General features: G+C 38.2%; 2 protein-coding genes across 2 annotated transcripts in view; both read left to right on the top strand.

Annotated features, from left to right (window-relative positions):
- LOC140226669 (uncharacterized) overlaps positions 1–27,949 on the top strand; it is a 157,379-nt gene that overhangs the window by 4,276 nt on the left and 125,154 nt on the right. The window contains exons 2-3 of the mRNA XM_072307109.1: positions 1,501–1,586; positions 17,525–17,821. Coding sequence (XP_072163210.1) covers positions 1,501–1,586; positions 17,525–17,821 — 383 coding nt within the window. The remainder of the gene's footprint in view (positions 1–1,500; positions 1,587–17,524; positions 17,822–27,949) is intronic.
- LOC140226487 (uncharacterized) lies at positions 20,337–23,469 on the top strand. Its single transcript, XM_072306952.1, is given in 2 exon segments — positions 20,337–20,661; positions 21,106–23,469. Coding segments are annotated over 2 exon segments (2,619 nt in total). The 5' UTR covers positions 20,337–20,406.

The following is a 27,949-nucleotide window of genomic DNA, read 5'->3' as shown; positions in this document are numbered from 1 at the left end:
GGGGGGGGGGGGTAATTATCTGGGGGGTAATTATCCGGGGGTGATTATCCGGGGGGTAGTTATCCGAGGGGTAGTTATCCGGGGGGTAGTTATCCTGGGGGAAGTTACCCAGGGGGTAGTTCTCCTGGGGGTAGTTACCCAGGGGGTAGTTTTCCGGGGGGTAGTTATCCAGGGGGTAGTTTTCCGGGGGGTAATTATCCAGGGGGTAGTTATCCGCGGGGGTAGTTATCCAGGGGTAGTTATCCGAGGGATAGTTATCCAGGGGGTAGTTTTCCTTAGGGGGAATTGCCCTGGGGGGTGATTGCCCTAGGAGGGTAGTTGTCCGGGGGTAGTTGTCCTAGGGGGTAATTACCCTGGAGGGTAATTGCCCTTGAAGGGTAGTTGTCCGGGGGGGGGGGGGTAGTTGCCCTAGGGGGGAATTGTCCTGGGGGGTAATTATCCGGGTGGTAGTTATCCGGAGGGTGGTTTTCCAGGGGGTACTGTTCCTAGACCCGTTCCGCCCCTATCATCGAAATGACGACCACCAAAGCTGTCACCATGTTGAGCGAGATAGTTCACTCAAGTAAAGTCCATCAATATAAGTCTGAGTTATGGTGTAGGTTCATGGACATTGTTGCCCTTTATTGTACTGTCTGATGTAGACCGCCATGTTCGTATCCAATCAACAGTCACAGTGCATACGCGCAACATTATGTTATGACACATGATATCTTGCATATTACTTTTCCTGCACATTTGTTTCCTGAGGATAAATGTGAAAGTGTGCGTTCAAGTCCTTGTGAAACAATAGAACCAGTCATCAGTTACTTTGATAATCACAAGTAAAACATTGTTGTAAATAGGAAAGAACGTTATTCATAACTATTACTTTTGATTACTATTGTATAATTGATTTTTCTAATTATAAAAGTTCCATTTGATTCATTGCTTTAGTTTTTCTCTTTCCTTTTACGATAACAAATTTGATGTTGGAAATAAAACGAAGTTATGATCGCTTACGCAGAAATATATTTTGCTCTGCACACACCTACGCACAGAAAAAAGAAAAGGAAAAAAAACACACACACACACAAACAAAAGAGCGTAGTGAATAAAGACGATTAGCGCGTCCCGGAAATTTGACTTGTTCATTACAAGTATTTCTTTAATCTGTGTTATTGGTACTGAAATGCTGGTATAATACAAATGCCTAATCTTTAAGAATATCTCATCCCCTGAAAGTTGGAGACATTAAACCCCGCACAAATATGAAGTAAACTAGTCAATGGCAAATTAAACAGAGTAATGTCACTTGTCATTCTAGGTCATGGACTGAAAGTTCAGTTCGGCGTGTCAAGTGTAGCCTCCGGTAAGATAATGATAATTAGGCCATCCGTGAAACGGCCCAAGCCACGCTCTTAACCCGGACTAGCTGCATACCAACGTGAGACTGCCTAGAGGACGAACATCTCACCGCTCGTCATTATTGTGGACTTTACTATCTGAATCATCGCATCACAGGCAATCATGTCTGAAAGGCGTTCGTTGACACCTGAGAGGGAAGAACAGCCGGCTCCGGCTGCAAAACATCAGTTTGATGAGGAGAGGTAAGTCATAAAATGATAATTGTCAAATCGGAATAAAACACTCAGATAGGAAAGTCTGATAGTAATTTTGCAAATACTACCACGCATAACTAACAAAAAGTCTCAAGATCAGATTTTACATCAGGATTCAAAAAGAGGCAGAGGGGATCAATCTGATCATTTTTTTTTTGTCTGAAAGAGTATTTATATATTTCATAAGTCTAAAGTTTTCGATAATGAATCGCATGTCAGATTGTGCTTTATGCAGTATTTCTAGAACCGTTTCTGTAGAAAAGTGCTTCTCTGTGAGCAGGAACCTCTTGGAGGCTTCTTTTACACTCTCCACTCTCAACTCTTATAACTTTGTACAACAAAATTATTCATTTCATTTCATTTTATTGTTTCTGTATGGTACAATATCAACTCTGATCACTTTCAGAGATAAACACATGATTCATAATAATTCATGGCTGATTTTGCACATGACAGGTAGTCAAAACATTGTGACAAAGAAAGGAGACATAATGATAATAAACAAAAAAAAAAATCAAGGTACCATACAGGAGGATCCCCAGTAAGCCAAGCTTGATATTGGGGCCTCGTGCACAAATAAATACATAAACAATTTCAACCAACTATTGGCTTACTTAACTACAACAAAAAAACTATTTTTACACAACAAAACAGTTACACAATAAAACATACACGGACATGTACACAGGTGATGCTAAGAAAGAAAAAAAGAAGAAGGGGACAGCGATAATGAAAGATGGTGAGAAAGAACAGGAGAAAAGGAAAAAGAGAAATGGAAAGACTCCTCGTTCATTGTACAATAATATACTGTACAAATACAACACTATTGCTCGTGCATTCACCCTGTTGCCAGGTTGCTGGGTGAAGCAACGTACGGACCAGTTACTTACATCTGAAGGCTTTGTTTGCAAAAACCGATAAGTCCATTTTTGAAGATTTTGAAGTACGATCTCTGTCATAAAGTACAAAATAATACCTTTTGAATGATATATTGGTCACTACATATAAAGGTATATTTTTGAAGTTATGGTCAAAAGAAGCAAAAATTTTCTTATTATTCTCTTTATTTTTCTTGACCTTTAATCGCAAATATCTCCATTTGGCAAATATGGACTTATCGGTTTTTGCAAACAAACTCTTCATCTGTATATAAAAATAGAGAAACATTCCATGGCATGCCTACAACAGAAGGCAGAGTACAACATAGAATGAAGGTGCTTCAAGTAACAAATGAATTCATGTTCTGGATATGTAAATGAAGTCACTGATATTTAGCAACAAGCATAATCATGTTTAACAAATCTTTTAAAGGAACCAATCGAGCGAATTGCACGGGACTGAGATGGTTAAGAATTCCATACGTCTGGGCCGGTGTGCCGAATTGATTTTTTTAGCTAGACAAGTTCTGGGATTTATAAGATGAATATTGAAGGCATTTCTTGTAGGGTAGGAGTGGATTGTTTATTGAGTTTGAAAATAGTCATGAAATAAGAAGGTAAACACTGAATATTGTAGCGAAATGTGAAGGTAACAGTCTGTAAAAAAATTAATATCATCAATTTTCAAAATGTTGTGCTTTTTAAATATTGGGTCTGTGTGAGCTCTATAATCAGTCCCAGCACATATACGCATGGCTTTCTGTTGGAGTAAAAATATTGAATTTGTACTACTGTATGAAGTAGCCCAGACAATGTTGCAACAATTTATATAATTATGGCAAAACAAGTGAGTTTATTGTATAATATACAAAACAAAAATAGTTTGTACCGGAAGAAAAAAACCGTAATTTACGTAGAACACCAATATTGCGTGCAATGGGATTTGTATTATGTCTGACATGATCAGACCAATTTAAATATTCATTAATAACAACACCCAAAAATTGTATACATGATTTTTGTTCTATTGCAATATCATCTATGAATAACACATTATTTTCTGGATCATGAATAAAACTCGTTTTCGACAAGTTAAGAAATAGCACATTGCTCCGGAACCAAAGTGACAATTTCGGTAGTTCAGTATTTAGTTTCGAAATTTATAGTACGAGGCATGTCAGAAAAGTTCCAGGACTGGTGTCATAAAATATTTATTTCAAACCCAAACTTCAACAAAGAGGTTTCCCCTTCAAAGTTATCTATCTGGAGAATGTAACTGTAACCTCAGCTCTATGCAGCCATCGTTTTTTGTTTGTTTTAACATAACCTGTGACCGTGCACCTCAAAACGAACATAAAGTCGCACACACTGATTTTGCGTGAGGACTGAAAATAAGTGAAATGGGTCAACCTTGCCGAACTTGACTTTTTCATATTTTCTGAAAGAACGGGTCTTCTTTTACATTATGCTAAAATTTGGTATCATAAAATGGGCAGGAAAGTGTGTTTTTAGCAGTTTATCTCGAACATTTTTTGGTAGAATAGTGTGATTAGGTGTGTCTTCAGAATCCCTTTTTCATTTCTGTAAAACCTTGTCCACAGTCTTCACTTTCAACTGTAATAACTTTTGAAAGGATAGTGCTACTGCTTTGAAAGTTGGCATTAATTATGGACAGAATGTGTTAATGAGGTATGCTTAATTTCAGTTTAATCTGATAATCTCTTCATTGTTGTTACTCTGGTGATTTACTTCCTGTTTTTTGTCCCATTCATCGCACAGCCAGCACGGTTTGGTAAAGATTAAGCGCTTGAATAGACACTGTACTTCAGAGCCTCTTTTCTCAGTTCACACTTTTCCTGAGTTGGTGCTTTCTTTCCAATATTTAGATAGGTTAGGAGAGTCCATTTGATTTGAGTTATACATCATTTTAAAGCTTTAAGACTGCTCTTTCAGAATGTGGTCTTAACTGAAAATCATGTCTGGCGACTTTTTTTTTTTTGTTTTGAGGTGCAGGGTCACATATGGATGGGCCTTTTTATGTCATGATTCATATAATTCCAATAATGTGGGCATACACAACTAAGTGTGTTTTCGCAAAAATTGTTCTTAAAAGAGGTAAATGGAAAAAGGCCTGGTGGGATATTCATAAAATGATTGATTTGTGAGGGACATAGAATTAAAAAAAAAATAGATGAATGCAAATTATTGTTGTACTTGTACATAAATTGCCCTTAATCAAACAAAAACAAATCTTTAAATTTTAAGAGCTTGTTTGAGACAAGCAACATGTTTGTATGATAACGTACAGGTGAATAGCAGATAATGCGGAGAGCCTTTTTTTTTTTTCTTTTCTTGGAAAAGGGACACTCTTTCTAATAAATTCTGATGAGTGTTGCCCCAAACTAAAACTCGATAATTAAGATGAGGCAATATTAACGACGAATATAACATATGCAATTATTATTATTTTTTTTGGTGGAATATAAAATTTCAATCTATTTATAACGCCTATATTACGCGAAATTATGTTGCAAACATTATCAACGTGTGATTTTCAGGAAAGTTTGTCATCCACAATGACACCCAAAAATATGATTTGTCATCCTCTTTGTAGATGAGAATCGTCTAATACTATATTTGTACTCAAGCTATCAACAGTATTACTAAAAAGCATATATTTCGTGTTATTGTTTTTTATTGAGTGATAGCTTATTTGCTCTAACCCAGTCTGACACATTTTGTTAATCCAATATTGAGAAAATCGATATCATTATGGGCAAAAATATATATATATATATATATTGGTGTCATCTGCAAAATGAATAACAGAGAGGTCATCGGAAACGCACAAAAATCATTAATATAGATAATAAACAATAACGGACCTAAAAGACGCCCCTGTGGGACGCCACATTTAACTTCTGTGATAACGGAATTATTGTTTTTAATTGTAACAAGTTGTTTTCTATCTACTAAATAACTCATAAACCACCTCAAGGCCTTCCAATATTCCATAATGCGATAACTTATAAAGTAAAATATCATGATTGATGGTGTCGAAGGACTTGGAGAAGTCCAAGAAAATACTAACTAAATGAGAATGATTATCAATTGCATGAACGACTCTATCAACAAAATGCAAAAGAGCAAGCGTAGTGTCATGTTTCTTATGAAAACCAAACTGAGAATTCTTTAAAAAAAAACAACTTCATGTACCTTCAAAAAGTGTATCATTCTCTTGTAAATAAATTTCTCTAAAACCTTAGACAACGATGGTAATAATGACATTGGGCGATAATTACTGTCTTCAAGTTTATCGCCTTTCTAAAATATTGGGATTACTTTAGGTAATTTCATTTTATCAGGAAACACATCGTTAAGAATTGACAAATTGAATATATTTGACCGTGCATCACAAAACGAACAAAACGTCGCAACCCTTGATTTCACATGAGGATTCAAAAAAGATGAAATTGGTCAACTGATTCAATGTTGAGTTTTTCATATTTTCTGAAAAAGCTATCCTTCCTCAACATTATACTTTATTTTGGGATAATGAAAATGATGGGAAAGTGTGTTTTCAGGACTTTTTCTACAACCCTTTTTGGGAGAGAATAGATTGATCAGGTGTGTCTTAGAATATAGTCATGTATTGAAATGATTTACTCAGTCTTCCCTTTCAAGTCTAATAACTTTTGCAAGGATAAATCTATTGCTTTGAATGTTGGCAGTAATCATTGACAGAATATGTTGATAGAACATGCTCAATTTCAGCTTTATCTGATAAACCCTTCATTTTTGTTACTCCAGTGGTTTACATCCTGTAATTTGTCCCTTTCACTGCATAGCTGGCATAGCTTGGTAAAGATTAAGCGCTTAAATAGACGCTGTACTTCAGAGCCTTTTTTCAGTTCATTCTTTTCCAGAGTGTATGCTTTCTTTCTACTATTTAGATAGGTTAGGAGAGTCCATTTGAATTGAGTTGTGCATCATTTTAAAGCTTAGAGTCTGGTCTTTAAGAATCTGCCCTAACCTAAAAATTCATGTCTGGCGAATTTTTGTTGGTTTTATAATAGAGGGTCAAATACGAGCAAGTCGATCAGCAACCGAAGAAATAACACCATAAAGTATAAAATTATCTACCTCATCATAACTAGACCTTCGTTTGTTTTCAGTAAAGGAAACTAATCAATAATTTCAAATCTATTAGTTTGTGTAAGAAAAATTGAAATCAGAGTTACGCTGACCTATAATTTCAGTGAAATGAGTCTCTGTTGCACTAATATCTTGAGCATAATTTTCGCCTATTTTTGAAATATAAGAATAAAAAATACTTGCAAAATGTTTGCACATACCTCAGGTCAAGGAATAAAGGTCATTGGTCAATTTTAAGTTGAACAAAAAAATCCCCTTGTCTCTGCAGCGCGGGAAAGTATTTTCATAAAGTTATGATACACACGAATTACTAGACATTAATTCTCTGAATGTGTTTGGTCATTTGTTCAAAGGTAAGGTAAAAAATGTTGTCATTTCACTGGTTTCTCCATCCTTTAAAATGGATGAATTGCTACATTTCTAGTTACTCATAAATTCACATCATGCATAGGCCTTTTACTAACATGCAAACTGAAAACATGAATTTATCCACATGATTCCCCAATAATGTTGTGTATTCAAATGGCAAGAACTTGCTCTTTTGCAATTTTGTGTACATCTCACCCACTGCACTAAAGCCTTTTGCTCTCATTCCGCTTTCATTCAAACTAATTCCTTTGTTGTTGTTTTTCCCCAACGTAACTCATCATCACTGTCCAGGAAGTCATGTTCATTGTGTGTATACATGAATGGGCCTGGACAAGGAGTGATGAGAGAGGGCGCTATGATATGAATGTAAGAATGACCCAAGTCCTGGACTTGGGTCATTCTTACATTCATTAAAGATTTCACTTATTCATTCCAGGCACTTCTAGGGGTAATTATGGTTAATCATAATACACAAGATGAGTCCATGCATAAGCTGGAATATCCCCATGTCAAACTGAATTTGGTCAAAAATTGGACTTGGGTCATTCTCATATTCATGTATTCATGACTGCGGCTTAGCAAGACGTGTGTCTCACGAGCTCTCGAGAATTCATACTTTTCACAGAAATTACTGCCTTCTAACTTGGATAAACGTCATATTATCCTCGCGAGTGTTACTGGGACATGAGTCAGTACCACTTAAGAACTCGCAAAGGAGGCAAAAATTTTTCCTGGTCAAAATATGGATGCAGTTGGTTCCACGCCACCAGTACCAGCAGGCGCCACGCACGCTGCTTCAGGCCCCGACCATGCCCCAGCAATCCCCGCCACGCCTGACATAGCATCAAGTCCTACGAGGGAGGCATGGGAGTCCTTCGTAACGCTCTCCCGACAGATGAATGGAAAGCTTGATTACGTCATAGCAGAGCTCGCTGCATTCAAGCAGGAACTATCCGTAACCAAGCAAACTGTTGCGGAGCTTGAAAAAAGCATGGGGGACGCCTCTAGCAGAATTGATGATATGCAACGAAAGGACATTCCTGAAATTTCAAAGAAAGCGGATAAATACAAGGAGGAGCTGGAAAACAAGCTGTTGCTGTTTGAAGTTCATGAGAGGAAGTTGAACCTCCTCATCTACGGATCCCACCAAAAGCCCAACGAAAACCCGTATAACACCGCAGCTGAGGTGTTTGCGAAGCTTCTCGCTATTCCTGTGGAAACCGCTGCTAGAATTCCTCTAGTCAACGCTCATCGTCTGCCTACAAGGTCTGGAGCTGCTACCCCTGAAACCAATGTTCGCGCAGGTGCTGGGAAACGTCCGGATCCTATCATCGTCCGATTCGCGTACATGATCGACAGAGATCGCGTACTTCGCGCATACGAGCATCCAACACAGTCCACACGGGACTCAGACGGCCCACCGGGTGAGCGGGAACCCGACCACGGTAAGCGAATCTCTATCCGCACCGATCTTCCAGCCTGCATGAAACGCGAAAGGGGAAGGCTTTCATCAATCGCTTATGATCTTCGAAAGAAGCAGCACCTCTCTACACGAATCAAGATAATTGGCACCAAAATAATCCTACAAACTCGCCCAAGATCGACTGGTAATGCCCCAAGCAGCTGGACTAACTGGTCGGATTCTCGAGCGTAAGCATTTCACTCATTTGATATTTCTAAACCACTTGACTAAAAGAATGCGATATTGTTAAAGTAACTATCAGAAGCATTGATCATTATTTCCATTCTCATGTATTTATTGACCTCTACTGCATACTGTTCCACTTATATATAAACCATATCATAGTCATAGACTTGTCAGTAAATCAATGACAAATGACAAATACGAACCCAATAATTTACTGCATGTGCTTAATATTCTATTACGTATCGTTATCATAATATTATTTGAACTTCAACCCACTTAAAAGTATGGGGCAAGTGTGGGGTATATGCCTGACAACATGTCAGGATTTTTAGTGTCATTTATATTCGACTTTCAATTGGCCAAGCTCCTCGGCATTTGCTCATATTCGCTGAGCAGTGGAATTTTCCAGTGTATAGGAATTCGTGTTGAATGAATGCCGAAAAAATACCCTTGAAAATCTACGTGTTTATAATATGAATGACCCTGTACTGCATGTGTTATCTTATTATTTATCGCTATCATATTTGAACTTCAACCCATCTAAAAGTATGGGGCAAGTGTGGGATATATGCCTGACGTTAATGATATCATGTTAGTATTTTTTGTGTTATTTATATTCTGCTTCCAATTGGCCTAGCTCCTAGGCATTCTGTTCATCCTCGCTGGGTAATGGAATTTTCTAGTGTAGTGGGGATTCATATCGAATGAAGGCAAAAAAAAAAAAAATACCCGTGAAAATCAATCGTGTCTATATGAATGATCCGATACTGCATGTGTTATCCCATTACTTATCGCTATTACTGGAACTTCAACCCATTCAAAAGTCCGGGCCAAACCCGGGGCATATGCCTGACATATCATGATATCATGTTAGTATTTTTTTGTGTGTATGTGTGTCCTTTAAACTCCACTTTCAATTGGCCTAGTCCCTGGGCATTTTGCTCATCCACGCTGGGCAGTTGAATTTTTTAGTCTAGTAGGGATTCGTGTTGCATGAATGCCGTAAAAATACCCTAGAATATCAGTCCTACTTTTATATACTATACTGCATGTGTTATCGTTTATTACTTTTCGCTATCATACTGGAATTTCAACCCATCCAAAAGTCTGGAGCATGCCTGACGATAATGATATCATGTATTTTGTGTCACAAATGTTCCACTCTCAATGGGCCTAGCCCCTAGGCATCTCGCTCATCCTCGCAGGGCGATGGAATTTTCCAGCATGTCCAGTATACTATAGTAGGGATATACGTGCTGAATAAATGCCGAAAAAAAAAAAAACTCGAAAATCTATCGTGTTTCTAAGAATGACACTATACTACATGTGTTACCCTAGTAGTACTTATCTCTATCATATTGGAACTCCAACCCATTCATAAGTTTAGGGAAAGCCTGGGGTAAATGCCTTCAATCACCATGTTAGTATTTTCTGTGTCATTTATATTCTACTTTCAATCGGCCAACTAAAAAGCCCCTTGGCAATTTGCTCATCCTCGCTGGGCAGTGGAATTTTCCAGTGTAGTAGGGATTCGTGTTGAATGAAAGCCGAAAAAAAGTACCCTTGAAAATCCACCGTGTTTATAATATGAATGACCCTATACTGCATTTGTTATTCTATTACTTATCGCTGTCATATTGGATCTTCAACCCATCCAAAAGTATGGGGTAAGTGTGGGGTATATGCCTGACAATTGCCATGTCAGTACTTTTTTTGTGTGTGTGTGTCACATATTATGTTCAACTTTAAATTGGCATAGCCCTTAGACATTTTGCTCATCCTCGCTGGACAGCGGAATTTTCCAGTTTAGCACATAGGGATACGACTTGAATGAATGTCAAAAAAAAAAAAAAAAACAACCTTGAAAATCCATCGTGTTTATACGAATGACCTTATATTGCATGTGTTTTCCTATTACTGATCGCAATGTCGGAACCTCAGCCCATCCAAAAGTTCGGCGCAAACCTGGGGTATATGCCTGACAATGTCATGTTAGTATTTTTGTGTCGTTTATATTCCTATTTCAATTGGCCTAGCCCCCTGGCATTTTGCTCATCCACTCTGGGCAATTGAATTTTCCAGTGTAGAGATAAGGATTCGTATTTAATGAATAAAAAAAAATACCCTTGAAAATTCATGTGTTTGTAATATGAATGACCCTATACAGTGACTTTATGTGACCTATTAGTAACTGATCGCTATCATTATTGGAACTTCAACCCATCCCAAAGTATGGGGCAAGCGTGGGGTATATGCCTGAAGATAATGATATCATGTTAGAATTTTTGTGCCACAAGTGTTCCACTTCAATCATTGGCCTACCCCCTAGGCATCTCGCTCATCCTCGTATAGGGCAATGGAATTGTCCAGTGTAGTTGCGATACGTCTTGAATGGATGCCGAAAAAAATACCCTTGAAAATCCATCCTGTTTATATGAATGACCCGATACTGTATGTGTTATCCTATCGCTTATCGCTATCATACTGGAACTTCAACCCAGCCAAAACTATGGGCCAAGCCTGGGGTATTTGCCTAACAATACGGATGTCAAAGGGCCTTAGTAGTATTTTTGTGCCATTTATATCCTACTTTCAATTGGCCTAGCCCCTAGGCATATTACTTTTTCAGAGCGCTCTCTAATGATGCCACCTTATGCTGTAGCTTTGATCACCTTTTTTCTTCTTTCAAACACTTTAAAAATAATCGCTATTCAGGGCCTTACCTGCCACGGATCTAATCTCACAGAATAACTTTGACCAGAGACCGGTGAACCAGCCCCTCAACTTACTAAGAATCAGACTTTTCTCTTTTGTTTTGAGAATATTGTCGCTTTTCCCGTTTTGTTCTCTCGGTTCGTTGACATGGTATCTCATTAATTAATATACAATTATTGTATACAATCAAGTACAGTATACAATACTTAGGCACTTGAGTGTAATGGATTGTTTTAAATTATAATGATTCGCTAAATTTATAACTTTGCTTTTTCTATTTTTCTTTTGATGACGATAACAAATATAAACATAGTAAAAATGACAGAAAATTTTATATTCTCTTTTGATCAAGTTAACTTCGTATAGTGTTAGCAATTCATTGACACGTGATCCACAAGTTGTTTATGATGTTTATGAATGTTGAATATTTAATTTTATTTTGAATTATTTGGACGAATATGAGTATGCATGAATCTATGCTGGTGGTTTATCAAAGTAGGCCTATTCCATAATATGACTATTATGATTCAATATGTAAACCTGTATAAATTCTAGCGTGTCGGCATGTACTACTAGTATATCAGTACGTATATATGCCAGTGTTGTCAATACGAGCATATATAATTATGCCTGCACAGATGTATGTGTTAACGTGTACGGTACTTTAGTGCTTTTGCATTCTTCGCAGCTGAACACTAAGATTCAGAGCGTTATGTAACAGCAACAGTGTGAAGCTCTATGATTTGTATAAGTGTAATTTTAAGATCAGCTGTTGCCCGTGATTTTGGTCAGGGCACTTGGCTCCGTTCATGCTACCGATTTTATTCGGTGTAGTTTGATGTCATTACGGATTCCAACAGCTCTCTTTGCGACCAATTATTTTCAGAATGTTGAGCTGTCTCGGATGTAAATTAATGTATTCACCATTATTTGTTTTTAAAACATTGCTCTGGTTTCCCTTACGGGATTCTAATCATTGATTTGTTATTTTGGTGGTGAGCCAATCCCTAAGTATTTGTCGTCCCCTCGTCTCTTTGTTGGTTGCTGATATTGTTTTGTTTTTTTCGTTCGAAATACGCTCGTTACTAGCATATGATTACGTCTATGTAATTCAAAAATCATACGTCATATGGTAATTTCTGTGAAATTCCACACAAATTTATAACACATGAGGGATCTCGTGAGCCAAACTTGTTTATCAGCATGTACCCTGTTAAGTCCGACATAGTTTGGATTTTCTACATTTGTTGTTGTTATTATTTCGGAAGCCCACTGAGTCCTTCAATGTATCTTTGTCTGTTCGTTGTATGTGTTCCATGTTTGTCTTCTTCAACGTTACTGTGTTTTCTTGTCTCCCTTCTCTTTTCCGTTTTCCGTTCTACACCGCAGCGTTACTCTGCTAGTTCTGATTCTGACGCCATTCATGTTCGTCAATTATTATCGTATTCTGCCACATTCCGTCGGCTGGTCTTGCTATCTTGTGTATTGATTCATGCTATTCTAGTTATATACACAAAGCTGATTCTCATTGATACACATACACCCCATATTTCCAATGGCTGAGAACATAAATGCGCCGTTTCATTCCGTTTCAAATGATGACTTCTTTGAACTATTTAGACATATGTCAGAAACTGATACATTGAATGGGACAGATAGTGCACGAATTACCCCATATGATAGTCTTGTTGTTGATAATTTGAATTCATCCACAAATGAATTGCCTCATGATTTCAGTTCTGACTTAACTCAGAATGTTTTGTGTAATTATATCACTGTGAACCATTGTAAAGACATGTATAATAATTTTCCTAAAGATACCTTTTCTTTGTTGCATCTGAACATAAGGAGCATAAACAAACATTTTGAGGACTTTAAATTTCTGCTGGAATCTGATACAAATCAACCATTTTCAGTTATGGGATTATGTGAAACCTGGTTAACTTCTAATTCTGGAAATTCTTTTGCAATAGATGGGTATAACATGTTTTTCAATAACAGGCCAGATAATAGGAGTGGTGGAGGTGTAGCGTTGTATGTATCACGTACTTTTGAATGTACTGTTCTTGATGATATTTCTAGAATGGATAGTTTTGTCGAATCTCTTTTTCTTGAAATTTGTATTCCAGGAAATAGAAATATCGTGGTCGGCATATTGTACAGACCACCAAATTCAAGCTTCAAAGATTTTTGTATTTATCTTTCAGATTTGACACAATCCCCGGTTTTTCAAAATAAGGACTGTTTTTTACTTGGTGACTTTAATATTGATCTGTTGAAATTGGACAATGATAATATCTCAAGCGAGTTTCTTCAAACATGTTTGTCTTCTTCCTTTCTTCCGCTTATTTCAAAACCCACACGTGTTACAGAACACTCTGCTACCCTTATTGACAACTTCTTTTGTAATGTTTTACCCCTCCCAGATTCTTTTATAATTCTGTCAGATATGACTGATCATTTTCCAATTATGACTCATTTTCCTCTTAAGACAATAGCTAATATTGTCAATCCTTCTGTATTTCCTTTATTTAGTCGCAGAGTGTCGCCTGAAAAGCTTGCTAGTCTGGACGCGGCCCTGGATAATACTGACTGGTCGAGAGTTTTAGAAAGTGATGATATTAATTTGTCTTTTAACAATTTTACGGAAATTTTTAATTACCATTTGGATGAAATAATACCAAAACAAAAGAACAAATCAGATTATAAAAAGACACCCAGATTACCTTGGATCTCAAAATCAATTCTCCGTTCTATTAACAGGAAAAATCGATTATACTATAAATACAAAATAGAAAGGAATGAATCATCTAAGAATAAATATACATCCTATAAAAATACTTTAACAATGATTCTACGATCTGAAAAGAAAAGATATTATTCAAAGTTATTATTGAAATATAAGTTTGATATAAAAAGTACTTGGAAGGTTTTAAAACAGGCCATGAATATTGCAAGTAAAAATTCAGATATTGATAATATTAAGATGAATGACGAAATAATTCATGATTCTGTTCACATTGCAAATGCTTTTAATTCCTTCTTTTCAGAAATTGGTGAAACACTTGCTCAAAATATTCCTGCTACTCAGAACCATTTCACTGAATTCTTAGGTCAGTTTAATCCCAACTCTATATTTTTTACTCCTACTAATAGATATGAAATAATTGACATGGCATTTTCTTTAAAGAATAAACGAAGTTCTGGTTATGATGAGATTGATAATGTTATTTTAAAAGGTGTTATATCGTCGATCGCTGATCCTCTTGCTCATATATTTAATTTGTCAATATCCCAGGGCGTATTCCCTGAAAAAATGAAATTAGCCAAAGTAATTCCAATATTCAAAAAAGGTGATAAACTTGATACCAGTAATTATCGTCCAATTTCATTATTATCTTCGTTGTCTAAAGTTCTGGAAAAACTTATTTATAAGAGAATGACTAATTTTCTGAAACAATATAAAATATTTTCAAATTCTCAGTTTGGTTTTCGTGAGAAGCACAATACCAGTCATGCTCTCTTAAGTTTTGTTGAACGAGTGACTCGTGCAATTGATGACCACTCTCATTTGATTAGCATTTTCTTGGACTTCTCCAAGGCCTTCGATACAATTAATCATGATATATTGCTTTACAAGTTATCACATTATGGAATACGTGGGAAGGCCTTGGAGTGGTTCAAGAGTTATTTATCCAATAGAAGACAGTTTGTTACAATCAAAAATGATAACTCGGTGATCAGAGAAGTTAAATGTGGGGTTCCTCAGGGAAGTCTGTTAGGGCCATTGTTATTTATTATTTATATCAATGATTTTTGTCAAGTATCTGAAGCTCTATCTTTTATTCATTTTGCTGACGATACTAATGTATTTCTAGTTCATAGCGATATTGATGTTCTTGTACGAAAAGTTAATAGCGAGTTGAAGAATGTAACAAATTGGGTCAGAGCTAATAAGCTCTCCTTAAATGTTCAGAAAACGAAATATATGCTTTTTAGTAATACTGTTGGCACTTTAAGTACTGACATAGTTTTGGATGACACTCCTTTGGAAAGAATTTCACATTTTAAATTCCTTGGGGTTATTTTAGATGAGAAACTTTCTTGGAAATTGCATATCGATTATATGTGCAATATAATTTCACGTAATATAGGCGTTATTAATAGACTAAAATTGTGTTTACCTAAAAAATCGTTACTTATGTTATACTCTTCATTGATATTGCCTTACCTTAATTATGGAATTTTAGTCTGGGGCAACACGCACCAAAATCTGTTGGATAGAGTGTTCCTTTTGCAAAAGGAAGCTCTTCGGGTCATTTGTTATTCTCCCATACGTTCTCATACAGATGCACTGTTTGCCTCTAATAAGTTGTTAAAATTTAGAGATTTGTTTTTATTCAATTTAGGTCAATTTATGTATATGTACAACAATAACCTTCTTCCTGATGTTTTCCATTCCATGTTCCTAAAAAATCAGTCATTTCATGAATATCCAACTCGACGCTCTAACGAATATCATTTACCTCTTTTCCGTACGATTTTAGCAAAGAACACATTTGTTTATACTGGCCCGAGCTATTGGAATTCCATGCATCCTGATATTAAAAATGCCCCCTCAATATACTCATTCAAGAGGAAATTGAAAGTTTCTTTATTGCAACCTTATTCTACTGAATAGAATTAACCAGCTGTTATAACTTTTTTCTAAGAACCAACGTTTTCACATATTGATTGCCAAGTATACTTTAGCTTTTTTATACTTATTCATATAATGCTACGATATTTCTCGGATCATATGTCTATTGCCCTGCTCTTTCTCGCGTCACTTTTTCTCACTTTCTCGACACACTTCTTACCAGATCGCTGTCTCTGTAGAACGTCTGTTCTGTTCTTTTCTATTATGTTAGCTTTGCCTCATTTTGTCTTGTCTCATAGTCAACTCTCCATTGTATTGTTACTCCTACCCCAGTCTCATTTCATGTTTATTCGTTTGTATATCTGTCTGCTTTTGTTGATCTATCTTTCTAGTGGGCTTCCAGACTATTACTTTTTTCCTCAACTGATGTTTTTCCTCCGAGGGGCCCACAATCTACAAGCTTTGTCTTCTTAGTGGGTCCCTCCATTTTTCGAATTTTGCATACTGTATAATTACTTCTAATTACTTGAGTTATATGATAGTGTATAATTATTATAAGGTGGTACAATCATTGTATATACATTCTTTCATGTTATACTTTACGCACCTTAATTTCTGTTATCAAAAAAGTGATGTTCATATCTTTTTTGTCGGAAAATGAAATAAAACATTGAATTGAATTGAATTGAATTAATAAACAATACATAATGCATTTATTTCAAGGACAATAGTTTGAAGTTGTGGATTAGTTTTGAAAATGAAATACATTAATTTACTTAGTAACCAATGGGGAATTTGTACTTTTTTTGAGTATGTACCCATACAATTGTTTAAAAAAAGAAATTGCTTGATGATCAGCTTTGATAATGAAAGAATAAAGTACCTCTGTAGAGAAAAACAAAATCAATGTGATGTACCATCAATATCTGTGATTGTAAAGCCTATACAGTATGAAACATGTTATGATGTATGTGTAATGACTATCGTTGAAATTGTACGAAATAGCCATAAAGTGAAGTACCAAAAATGCATATATTTTGTTTGCTGATATTGCTGGAAAAAAAAGGGAATTGTAAAGTAATGCCGTCCAGATAATAGATATAGTACAATTTAGAAAAAAACTGATGTACGGTAACTGTGCCGGACTTCAGTTATACAGCTGCCTGATATTGTAAAAATGTACTGTTTGAAAATGTTGATAAGGAACTTTTGAAATTAAAGAAACACCGTTGTGAGCTGGTAATAGTGCGAGAATCAGCTCCCCTACCCACACAAAAAGAAGTCTTCAGAAGTAGTATAACTGGATTGATCATCATTGCAAAGTTAGAGAGCATGTAATTAATCAAAATAGTGACAACAGAGTGTATCCTGCTAATCAGTAGTCTCCCCTTCAGTACACATGATAAAATGTTTATGGTAATTGAAGGAGTATGCAGATTTGAGGCATTGATCTGAAAATATCGCGATCGATGTGAGCAAAGAGTGTACAATGTGTTTTTGTTTTCCTGATAATTTATCACAGGATCACTGTAGAAATGTCAAGTGATACAGCTTCCCTTCTGAGAGACATTGCCGAGGATATACCAAACAATGAAGCCATCGAGGCTCTTGGGAAAAAGTTGGGCTTCTCTATGAGAGAAATCCGGAACTTCATTCGAACCAAAAGCCGTTACCATAAAACTACAAACGACGGAACCTTCAGCATGCTTCGTGAATGGAGTCGCAAGGTGATGCCGTCATCAGTGCGACCATACCTGAGACAAGCTTTGATGAGAGCTAAGCTTGGTCAGATTGCTGAGAAACATCTACCATCAGGCAAGTCATCACATTATTAAACCTTTTAAAGATTAAACGAGAACAAATTATACAATTGCACCATGACTCCAAAAGGCGGTCATGGTGTTTTTCTATCATTAGAAGATCCGAAATTGTCACGATGTGACTGAGAGTGCGAGTGTGGAATGTGTGAGATTCCTTTGTTCAGGCAAGCCATCAGGTGGGAAATGGGGACAACAGGCGTAAACAGCATAGAAATTTAGAATCGGGCAAGCCAGGTGGAGAGAAGTGGTTAAGGAGAAAGGACAGTGTGGAAGAAAGAGGGAGGATCAGTGGAGTCAGGGTAGAATGGCTAATGTAGAAAGGGAGAGTTGGTAGGAGAGAATAGGTATTTAGTTAGGGGGAGATAGTTGGGATAGATAGGTTTAAAGCCAAAAGGAGGAATTAGTTGGAAAGAAAAGGGACATGTAATAAAAAGGGGAAAGCTAGTTGGAACCAGTTTAAGCACAGTAGAGGGTGGAGTTATATTAGAGGCGACAAGGAAAGTAATTTTGGAGGGAAAATCAGTTGGATCTGAACATCTGTCAGAGCAAGACATGCTCTTCTAACTCACTGCTGATAGGAGTAGAGAGGTAGCTGATCGGCCTACAACGCAGCGCTGCATTTCAGGCAGGAGAGTCATGGCACAGCAGCCCCATGCATTAGGGCAGGGTACGCGCAAGACATGCTGCAGGCACTGACAACAGCTGAAGTCTCCTCCTCACCATTGCTTGGGGGTCTGAACACCAAATCAGACGTAAGTAGTTTTGTAGCTATATTAAGTTTGTTTTTGTAATATTCTGAGTTTGTCATTATTGTTATTTTTTAATATAGAGATTCATATTATGTTCGCTGGTTCACTATAATAATATGTGGATTAAGAATGTTAGAGTAAAGGTTGTGCTATATATCAGATTAGATATGTTGTATAAGAGTGAAATAGGATTTGTTTTAGTTTGGCAAGAAGGCAGGCCAAGTCAGCAGGTGAATGTTATAGGTGGAATGTTTAAATTTAGAAGTTTGTTAAGTGATAAGTTAGAATGTAATTTTGGCTGCTGAAGGATTTAAAGGTTAGTTATAATGAGAAAGGGATATATGTTAAGAGAATACAGTTTAGCTGGTTTTTGATTGAGATAGTTTATATGAGATGATTTGTCATGTTTATATGTTAAGTGAGTTATGAGTATATACATGGCGATGGTTTATTTCTGTAGTATGTATATATAGGTCTGTTTGTCATGGTGGAAGTATACAGGAGCATTATTGGTTAAGTATAAGGAAGTATTGAACTGTGGTTCATGTTTGAGATTACCCTGTGAATATGTAATGTTATGAGAGGTGGTTATAATATCCCCTTATAGATCGACACTGACGAGCTGGGCTCGACGTCATCGCTAATACGCTCGACGGCATAGCAAATACGCTCGACGGAATCATCACTACATCGACGGAATCATCGTTATCTCGACGGAAGCATCGTTATCTCGACGCCATAGCAAATACGCTCGGCGGAATCACCGTCAGGTAACTCAACGGCATCATATTGACGGCATCACCATTAGCTCAACGGCATCTCGGTTAGCGTGAGGGCAATTCCCGCCAGCCGGACGACATCCTCGACATCGCGATTAACCAGGCAACTTCTGCATTACCGCACAGACTAGTTCACACCCCCCCCCCCATTCCCGTCAGACAGTATACATTGAAACCACACGTGCGCACAGTACAGTATTGAACCACAGGTATTTCATTCAACCCGGGTCTAGGATGTGTTTACATGAGGAAAGGATTTATTAGCATATTATATTATCTCATAGGATTGCTCCTGAACGTTTCTTTAATTTCTTTGGTGTAAATACGAACGCAATTGTAATAGGTTTTTTTGGGGAAAGTATTGTAAAAATATATATGAAGAGTTTGTTTGCAAAAACCGATAAGTCCATATTTGTCAAATGGAGATATTTGCGATTAAAGGTCAAGAAAAATAAAGGGAATAATAAGAAAAATTTTGCTTCTTTTGACCATAACTTCAAAAATATACCTTTATATGTAGTGACCAATATATCATTTAAAAGGTATTATTTTGTACTTTATGACAGAGACCGTACTTCAAAATCTTCAAAAATGGACTTATCGGTTTTTGCAAACAAACTCTTCATATATTTTTTTGAAGTCTTGTTGGAAAAATAAATAGCATAAGAGCTGCATTTTTTGTTCAGTAAACTCACGAAGTGTTGAAGTGTATTGATTACAGTGTATCTCATAGCAGAACCAGACTTATCGTCAGTCGTAGATAAATACAGATCTTAGAGCTGACATAAATGGCGACCACGAAGGGACATTTTTTCTTTCATTGATAGGTTAGGTTAGATTGAGAAACTGTTAATTATATGGATTTGGTATGTGTTCCATTGTCTTATGTTGACCAAGTTTTGCATGTTTTCACCAAGAAATAGTTACAGGGTGCACGGAGACTTCGACTGCTGCAGTGCCATTTCCAGTTTTGATAGCAGCACCGTTGCCAGTACTCCTGTGCCTGCCTGATACCGCTGTGCTGCGTTGGGTGAGTTTATTGCTGGGGTTAACATAATGGATAGGGACAGGTTTATAGAACAGGGTAAAGAGTTTGGACTTAGTGGGATGGAATTAAAGGAATATGTAGACACGTGTGTGCGAGAAGCGAGAGATGAGAGAGCGGCAGCTAGAGCTGCAGAGGCGGCTTTGAAGCAATCAGAAACTGATTTGATAGCCAAACAAATTCAACTCGAGGAACTTAGGAAAGAGATAGGAACGTCCAGCAGTGCGACTCGGGTCACACACCGGCCAAGTGTTCCTCCTCTTCCAGTGTTCCAAGATGGAAAGGACGACATAGACGCGTATCTTTGTAGGTTTGAAAGACACGCTACCAGTGTAGGATGGGAGCAGTCAGATTGGGGGATAGCTATATCAGCCCTGTTGACAGGTAAAGCTCTGAGTATTGTGTCTCGACTTACGGCATCAGAATCTATGCAGTATGAGGCTATCAAGAAGGCGTTACTCAAGGGATACGACCTCACTGAAGAAGGGTACAGGTTGAAATTTAGGAATGCAAAGATACATCATGGGGAAACGCACAGTCAATTTGCCGATAGAATCGAGAAATATTTGGATCGATGGGTTGAACTTAGCCCATATAGTGATGATGCTGTGGGATTAAAGAATCTCTTTCTGCAGGAACAGATTCTAGAGACATGCAGTAAAGATTTACTGATGTTTCTACGAGAGCGGGGACCGCAAAAGCTTCCAGAGTTGTTGTGTCTGGCGGAACAGTACCGGGAGGCGCATGCAGACCCGAGACTCAGACGCATGAAAGAGAAACGTCCAAATGGAGCCCAGCCGTCGGATAGTAGCAGTCCAAAAGGAGATGCACCTGTGAAAGGCAAAGCACCCAGCGAGGGAAATGCTGCACCAGGGAAGGTGTGCTTCAACTGTGGGAAAGCCGGACATTTCTCCAGGGACTGCACAGCAAGACGAGTGCGGCTAGAGAAGGCTGCATCCCTCGAAGACTCACCGAGGGGAGACCCACCTAAGGAGGCAGGTGGGGAGTCACCGTCAACTAGAAAGGGGAGTTCGTCAACTCACCATGACCAAGGTGCGATGTGTATTGTGGTACATAGGTCGCCGGTTGTTGAGCGAAATCTCACCAAAGACGGAAGCGAAGTGAAATTGGCCTGTGGAGGTACACTACCTGTGCTCTCTGCGGTCGCGTGTGGTACCCGTGAAGGGAGGATGCCAGTCTGCAAGGGCAGGGTCAATGGCAAGCGAGTGGACGTGCTGCGAGACACGGGATGTTCGACTGTGGTAGTGAGACAGGGCCTTGTGAAAGATGAGTAACTCACCTCAGAGGAGAGGACGTGTGTTCTTATTGACGGGACTGTCAAGAGCTTCCAAGTAGCCCGCGTAGAGCTTGACACACCCTACTTCAGAGGACAGGTGGAGGCACTATGCATGACCAGGCCTGTGTATGATGTCATCCTCGGAAACATACCGGGTGTGAAGGAGCCAACCCATCCCGACCAATCGTGGACACCTCCAGAGCTACAGGCACATGCAGTGGAGACAAGAGGGCAGAAGGAGCGAGCACGGAGAACTCAGCCACCACTTATCGTACCCAAACCAGTGGAGGATGTGGTAAGTGTCTACGAACTTATCAAGGCGCAGGCTGACGATACTTCATTAGCCCCCATGAAGAGATTAGCAGAAACGGGAGAGGTCAAGGTGAGACGCCACGGTAGTTCTTCGCGTCTACTGTATAAGAAGGGAGTGCTCTATCGAGAGTATGTCGAGGCAACGCCAGGGTCTGACACTGTGCTGCAAGTAGTTGTACCGGGTAAGCTTCGTGATAGAGTTTTGAAACTGGCTCATGAGTCGATTCTAGGAGGTCACTTAGGGGCAAAAAAAACAAGTGAGAAGATTCAGACTCATTTCTTCTGGCCAGGGATGCACGCAGACGTAGTGCGCTACTGTAGGTCGTGTGAGGTATGTCAGCGGACAACACCAAAAGGGAAGGTCACAAAAGTACCACTCGGATCTACACCACTGATTGATGAACCATTTCGGCGTGTGGCTATGGATCTGGTAGGACCAATCGAGCCAGCAACTAGTCATGGACATCGTTTCATTCTGACAGTTGTCGACTACGCAACTAGATACCCAGAGGCCATACCATTGCGGCGGATTGACACTCAAACCATTGCAGAAGCACTGATGGGTATCTACTCAAGAGTGGGGATACCAAGAGAAGTGCTGACTGACAGGGGTAGCCAATTTACCTCGGAGATGATGAAGGAGATCTCGCGACTCCTGTCTATTCGCCAGTTTACGACGACACCCTACCACCCTGCCTGTAACGGGTTAGTTGAACGTTTTAATGGCACACTCAAGTCAATGCTCCGCAAGATGTGTGAGGAGAGACCGAAAGATTGGGACAGGTACCTCAATCCCCTTCTGTTTGCGTATAGAGAGGCATTGCAAGAGAGTACGGGATTCTCTCCCTTCGAGCTCCTCTATGGACGGGTAGTTAGAGGTCCACTGACCATTCTCAAGGAACTATGGACAAGTGATGTTGAGGAGCCAGAAACGAAGACGACCTACCAATATGTGCTAGACCTAAAAGACCGACTAGAGGCAACTTGCAACCTAGCTCAGCAGAACCTATCGAGAGCAGCAGAGAAGTATCGGAGACAGTACAACAAGAAAGCCAAGGCCAGGAAGTTTGAAATTGACGGCGAAGTACTGCTCCTCCTTCCCACTGATGGCAACAAATTGCTCATGCAGTGGAAAGGGCCTTTCAAAGTGGTTGGAAAGGTAGGTCAGATGGACTACAAGATTGATGTAGGGGGCAAGGTAAAGACCTTCCATGCAAACCTCCTGAAGCAGTTCTTCAGACGGCAGGAACGTGCAGGAGTCCTAGACATTGCCCGCACGCCAGTAGTTGATGACAGCATGGATGAGAAGGAAGATGAGGAGGAGGACAGAGTCACCTCGGTACCAAACGGCGAGCTGTTACACCTCCCACCACTCACCTCATCAGAGACGGTCCGAGACGTACAGATGGGACCAGAGCTGGATGACGATCAACTTCAATTTCTTTATCACTGCAGTCAAAGATAATGAAAATGTCGGTGCAGGCTATCGGACTCGATTATCAGATTCATGAATTATTCTGTATATAGGTAAGATGTTGTATATATTTCAGGTATTACAAGTTGGTGAGCAAATTGTCACACCGTTGTCATTCTCACTGAGTAATAGCTCATGAGTGATGATTTAGTAGCTGTATGATATGCTGTCTAGATGTGTGTTTGTTGAGAAGTGTTCAGAAGTGTCATATCACCGAAAAGTTATTAGAAAATTAGATATGACTAATTTCTTGAAGTAGGGGGTGATATGTCACGATGTGACTGAGAGTGCGAGTGTGAAATGTGTGAGATTCCTTTGTTCAGGCAAGCCATCAGGTGGGAAATGGGGACAGCAGGCGTAAACAGCATAGAAATTTAGAATCGGGCAAGCCAGGTGGAGAGAAGTGGTTAGGGAGAAAGGACAGTGTGGAAGAAAGAGGGAGGCTCAGTGGAGTCAGGGTATAATGGCTAATGTAGAAAGGGAGAGTTGGTAGGAGAGAATAGGTACTTAGTTAGGGGGAGATAGTTGGGATAGATAGGTTTAAAGCCAAAAGGAGGAATTAGTTGGAAAGAAAAGGGACATGTAATAAAAAGGGGAAAGCTAGTTGGAACCAGCTTAAGCACAATAGAGGGTGGAGTTATATTAGAGGCGACAAGGAAAGTAATTTTGGAGGGAAAATCAGTTGGATCTGAACATCTGTCAGAGCAAGACATGCTCTTCTAACTCACTGGTGATAGGAGTAGAGAGGTAGCTGATCGGCCTACAACGCAGCGCTGCATTTCAGGCAGGAGAGTCATGGCACAGCAGCCCCACGCATTAGGGCAGGGTACGCGCAAGACATGCTGCAGGCACTGACAACAGCTGAAGTCTTCTCCTCACCATTGCTTGAGGGTCTGAACACCAAATCAGACGTAAGTAGTTTTGTAGCTGTATTAAGTTTGTTTTTGTAATATTCTGAGTTTGTCATTATTGTTATTTTTTTTTTATATAGAGATTCATATTATGTTCGCTGGTTCACTATAATAATATGTGGATTAAGAATGTTAGAGTAAAGATTGTGCTATATATCAGATTGGATATGTTGTATAAGAGTGAAATAGGATTTGTTTTAGTTTGGCAAGAAGGCAGGCCAAGTCAGCAGGTGAATGTTATAGGTGGAATGTTTAAATTTACAGCGATATTTGTGGATACATTATATTTTGTTTTTCTATGGTTGTATCAGGAAAATACAATCCAGGTTTTGTTGTTCATAACTAAAGTGAATGAAGTTAGAAGTTTGTTAAGTGATAAGTTAGAATGTAATTTTGGTTGCTGAAGGATTTAAAGGTTAGTTATAATGAGAAAGGGATATATGTTAAGAGAATACAGTTTAGCTGGTTTTTGATTGAGATAGTTTATATGAGATGATCTGTCATGTTTATATGTTAAGTGAGTTATGAGTATATACATGGCGATGGTTTATTTCTGTAGTATGTATATATAGGTCTGTTTGTCATGGTGGAAGTATACAGGAGCATTATTGGTTAAGTATAAGGAAGTATTGAACTGTGGTTCATGTTTGAGATTACCCTGTGAATATGTAATATTATGAGAGGTGGTTATAATATCCCCTTATAGATCGACACTGACGAGCTGGGCTCGACGTCATCGCTAATACGCTCGACGGCATAGCAAATACGCTCGACGGAATCATCACTACATCGACGGAATCATCGTTATCTCGACGGAAGCATCGTTATCTCGACGCCATAGCAAATACGCTCGGCGGAATCACCGTCAGGTAACTCAACGGCATCATATTGACGGCATCACCATTAGCTCAACGGCATCTCGGTTAGCGTGAGGGCAATTCCCGCCAGCCGGACGACATCCTCGACATCGCGATCATCCAGACAACTTCTGCATTACCGCACAGACTAGTTCACACCCCCCCCCCCATTCCCGTCAGACAGTATACATTGAAACCACACGTGCGCACAGTACAGTATTGAACCACAGGTATTTCATTCAACCCGGGTCTAGGATGTGTTTACATGCGGAAAGGATTTATTAGCATATTATATTATCTCATAGGATTGCTCCTGAACGTTTCTTTAATTTCTTTGGTGTAAATACGAACGCAATTGTAATAGGGTTTTTTTTTGGGAAAGTATTGTAAAAATATATATATATTTTTTGAAGTCTTGTTGGAAAAATAAATAGCATAAGAGCTGCATTTTTTGTTCAGTAAACTCACGAAGTGTTGAAGTGTATTGATTACAGTGTATCTCATAGCAGAACCAGACTTATCGTCAGTCGTAGATAAATACAGATCTTAGAGCTGACAGTAATCATGATTGTGTTTTAATTTAGCTTGTGGGATAGCATATTCTCATTTAACTTTAAAACATAGGCACTTGATGCGATACGTCATAGTAGAGTTTGAAGAGTAACATTAAATTTCGCAACTGATGCAAACTTTGTCATCTTGTTACTTTTTAGGTTAACATAAACGCTAAACAACAAGCAATTAATAAAGTCCCCTTAATACAAATCTCAGAAATTCCTGAATCAGGAAACCTTTGAGGAAATGTAAATATAAAGGGCCACGTAGCTGTATTTCACAGCTACTTTTCACGTGAAATTGAGTGCATGGTTATGAGAAACCAACAATGAGTTGGTTACTTACCAGTGAAACATTGTCCTTTATTGATTGATTTGGTTTTATTTGATTGATTTATTGTTTCTGCATGGCTCATTACAACAATAATTTGTACAATGTAAATGTGACACATCATTATTCTAACGAGGTACAAAGCTAAGAATATATTGTTACGATTGTAAACTGCTGTGCTCTCTTTGCTTTCAGAACTGCTGCCATAGCGAAATTGCTGCGCTCTCCTCTCTCTTTTAACTGCTGCTTAAGCCCCAGTCACACAATGCTGTGCGTCCGGCGTTACGTCCAAAAAAAGTCATTTTTTCCGCGGACCCCCGCGGATCCTTTGCCGTCACAAGAAATTTGTACAAAACATGCGGGCAAAAAATGCGGGCGATACGGACAGATACGACCAGATGCGAATACTTGCGTCCACTTGCGGATATTCTTACTTATTGGCACATAATAGTTCTGAACACTTGCGGAGAGTTGCGCATTTTTTCGGATAGTTACGGATAGTTACAGATTGTTATGAATAATTATGGACAATTTGGTTTTCTCTTACGATCCCTGCTAAGTCAGTGTATTATGACAGCAAGGTTATCACATTTTGGACTGTCTTACATTGTACACTGGGGAAAACTGAAATTGAATTACGTACAAGTTGTGAAAAAATCGTAATCCTTTAATTTACTTTACAATAATAAAAGATATATGAAATTTTGAACTTGAAGTTTGAATTTTGTTTGTGCAACTCAAATATGAATAAATGTCATAAATGTAAAGGATGTATTTTGTGTGAGGACTGAAAATAGGTGAAATGGGTCAACCGAGCCGATCTTGACTTGGCTACCCTGGGTAAATAAGGCGTTATCATTATCATTATTATGATTATTGTAATTATTATTATTATTATTATTATTATTATTATTATCATTATTATTATTATCATTATTATTATTATTATTATCATCATTATTATTATTAATTTCAGTTTAATCTGATAATCCCCTCATTGTTGTTACTCCGGTGGTTTCCATCCTGTTTTTTGTCCCATTCATCGCACAACCAGCACGGCTTGATAAAGATTAAGCGCTTGAATAGACACTGTACTTCAGAGCCTCTTTTCTCAGTTTACACTTTGAGTGTGTGCATTCTTTCCAATATTTAGATAGGTTAGGAGAGTCCATTTGATTTGAGTAATACATCGTTTTAAAGCTTAAAGTCTGCTCTTTCAGAACATGCTCCGACTAAAATTTCATGTGTGGCGACTTTTTGTGTGTTTTGTGGTGCAGGGTCACATATAACATCACTATACCACAAATAAAATACAATATAGATCGAAAAGTTAAACATTAGAGTAAGAAAATATTACTTGCAGTCATGGAATAGACAAACTGTGGTTACGCTGTCGTTGTTCAGCGATATTCATGACTTACTGGGTTATGTTAAGGAGATATTTATGATAAAGCAATGCTTATTAAATTTACAGAAAAAAAAAGACATCAAAACCTTTAAACACCCCTCCCACACCCAAGTACAATATCAAGTCATCTCTTGAAGTAATGTATTTTCTGTTTGAATTTCTTGTATGCATGTCATTTTGTAATGCGCAGTAGAGTATATTATTATAGTAGCTGCGCAATATAGATGTCCTTTATTATTATTATTAGTAGTAGTAGTTGTAGTAGTAGTAGTGGTAGTAGTAGTAGTAGTAGTGGTAGTAGTAGTATTAGTATTATTATTATTAGTATTATTATTATTATAAAAAAATAGAAATACCAAATTCGTTCTCATTTTATATAGTTGCCCTTGTCCCACACCTTCCCCGGCCAG

This window comes from Diadema setosum, chromosome 3, assembly GCF_964275005.1.
Source record: "Diadema setosum chromosome 3, eeDiaSeto1, whole genome shotgun sequence".
Classification (NCBI taxonomy): Eukaryota; Metazoa; Echinodermata; class Echinoidea; order Diadematoida; family Diadematidae; genus Diadema; species Diadema setosum.
This window is presented reverse-complemented; position numbering and strand designations above follow the sequence as displayed.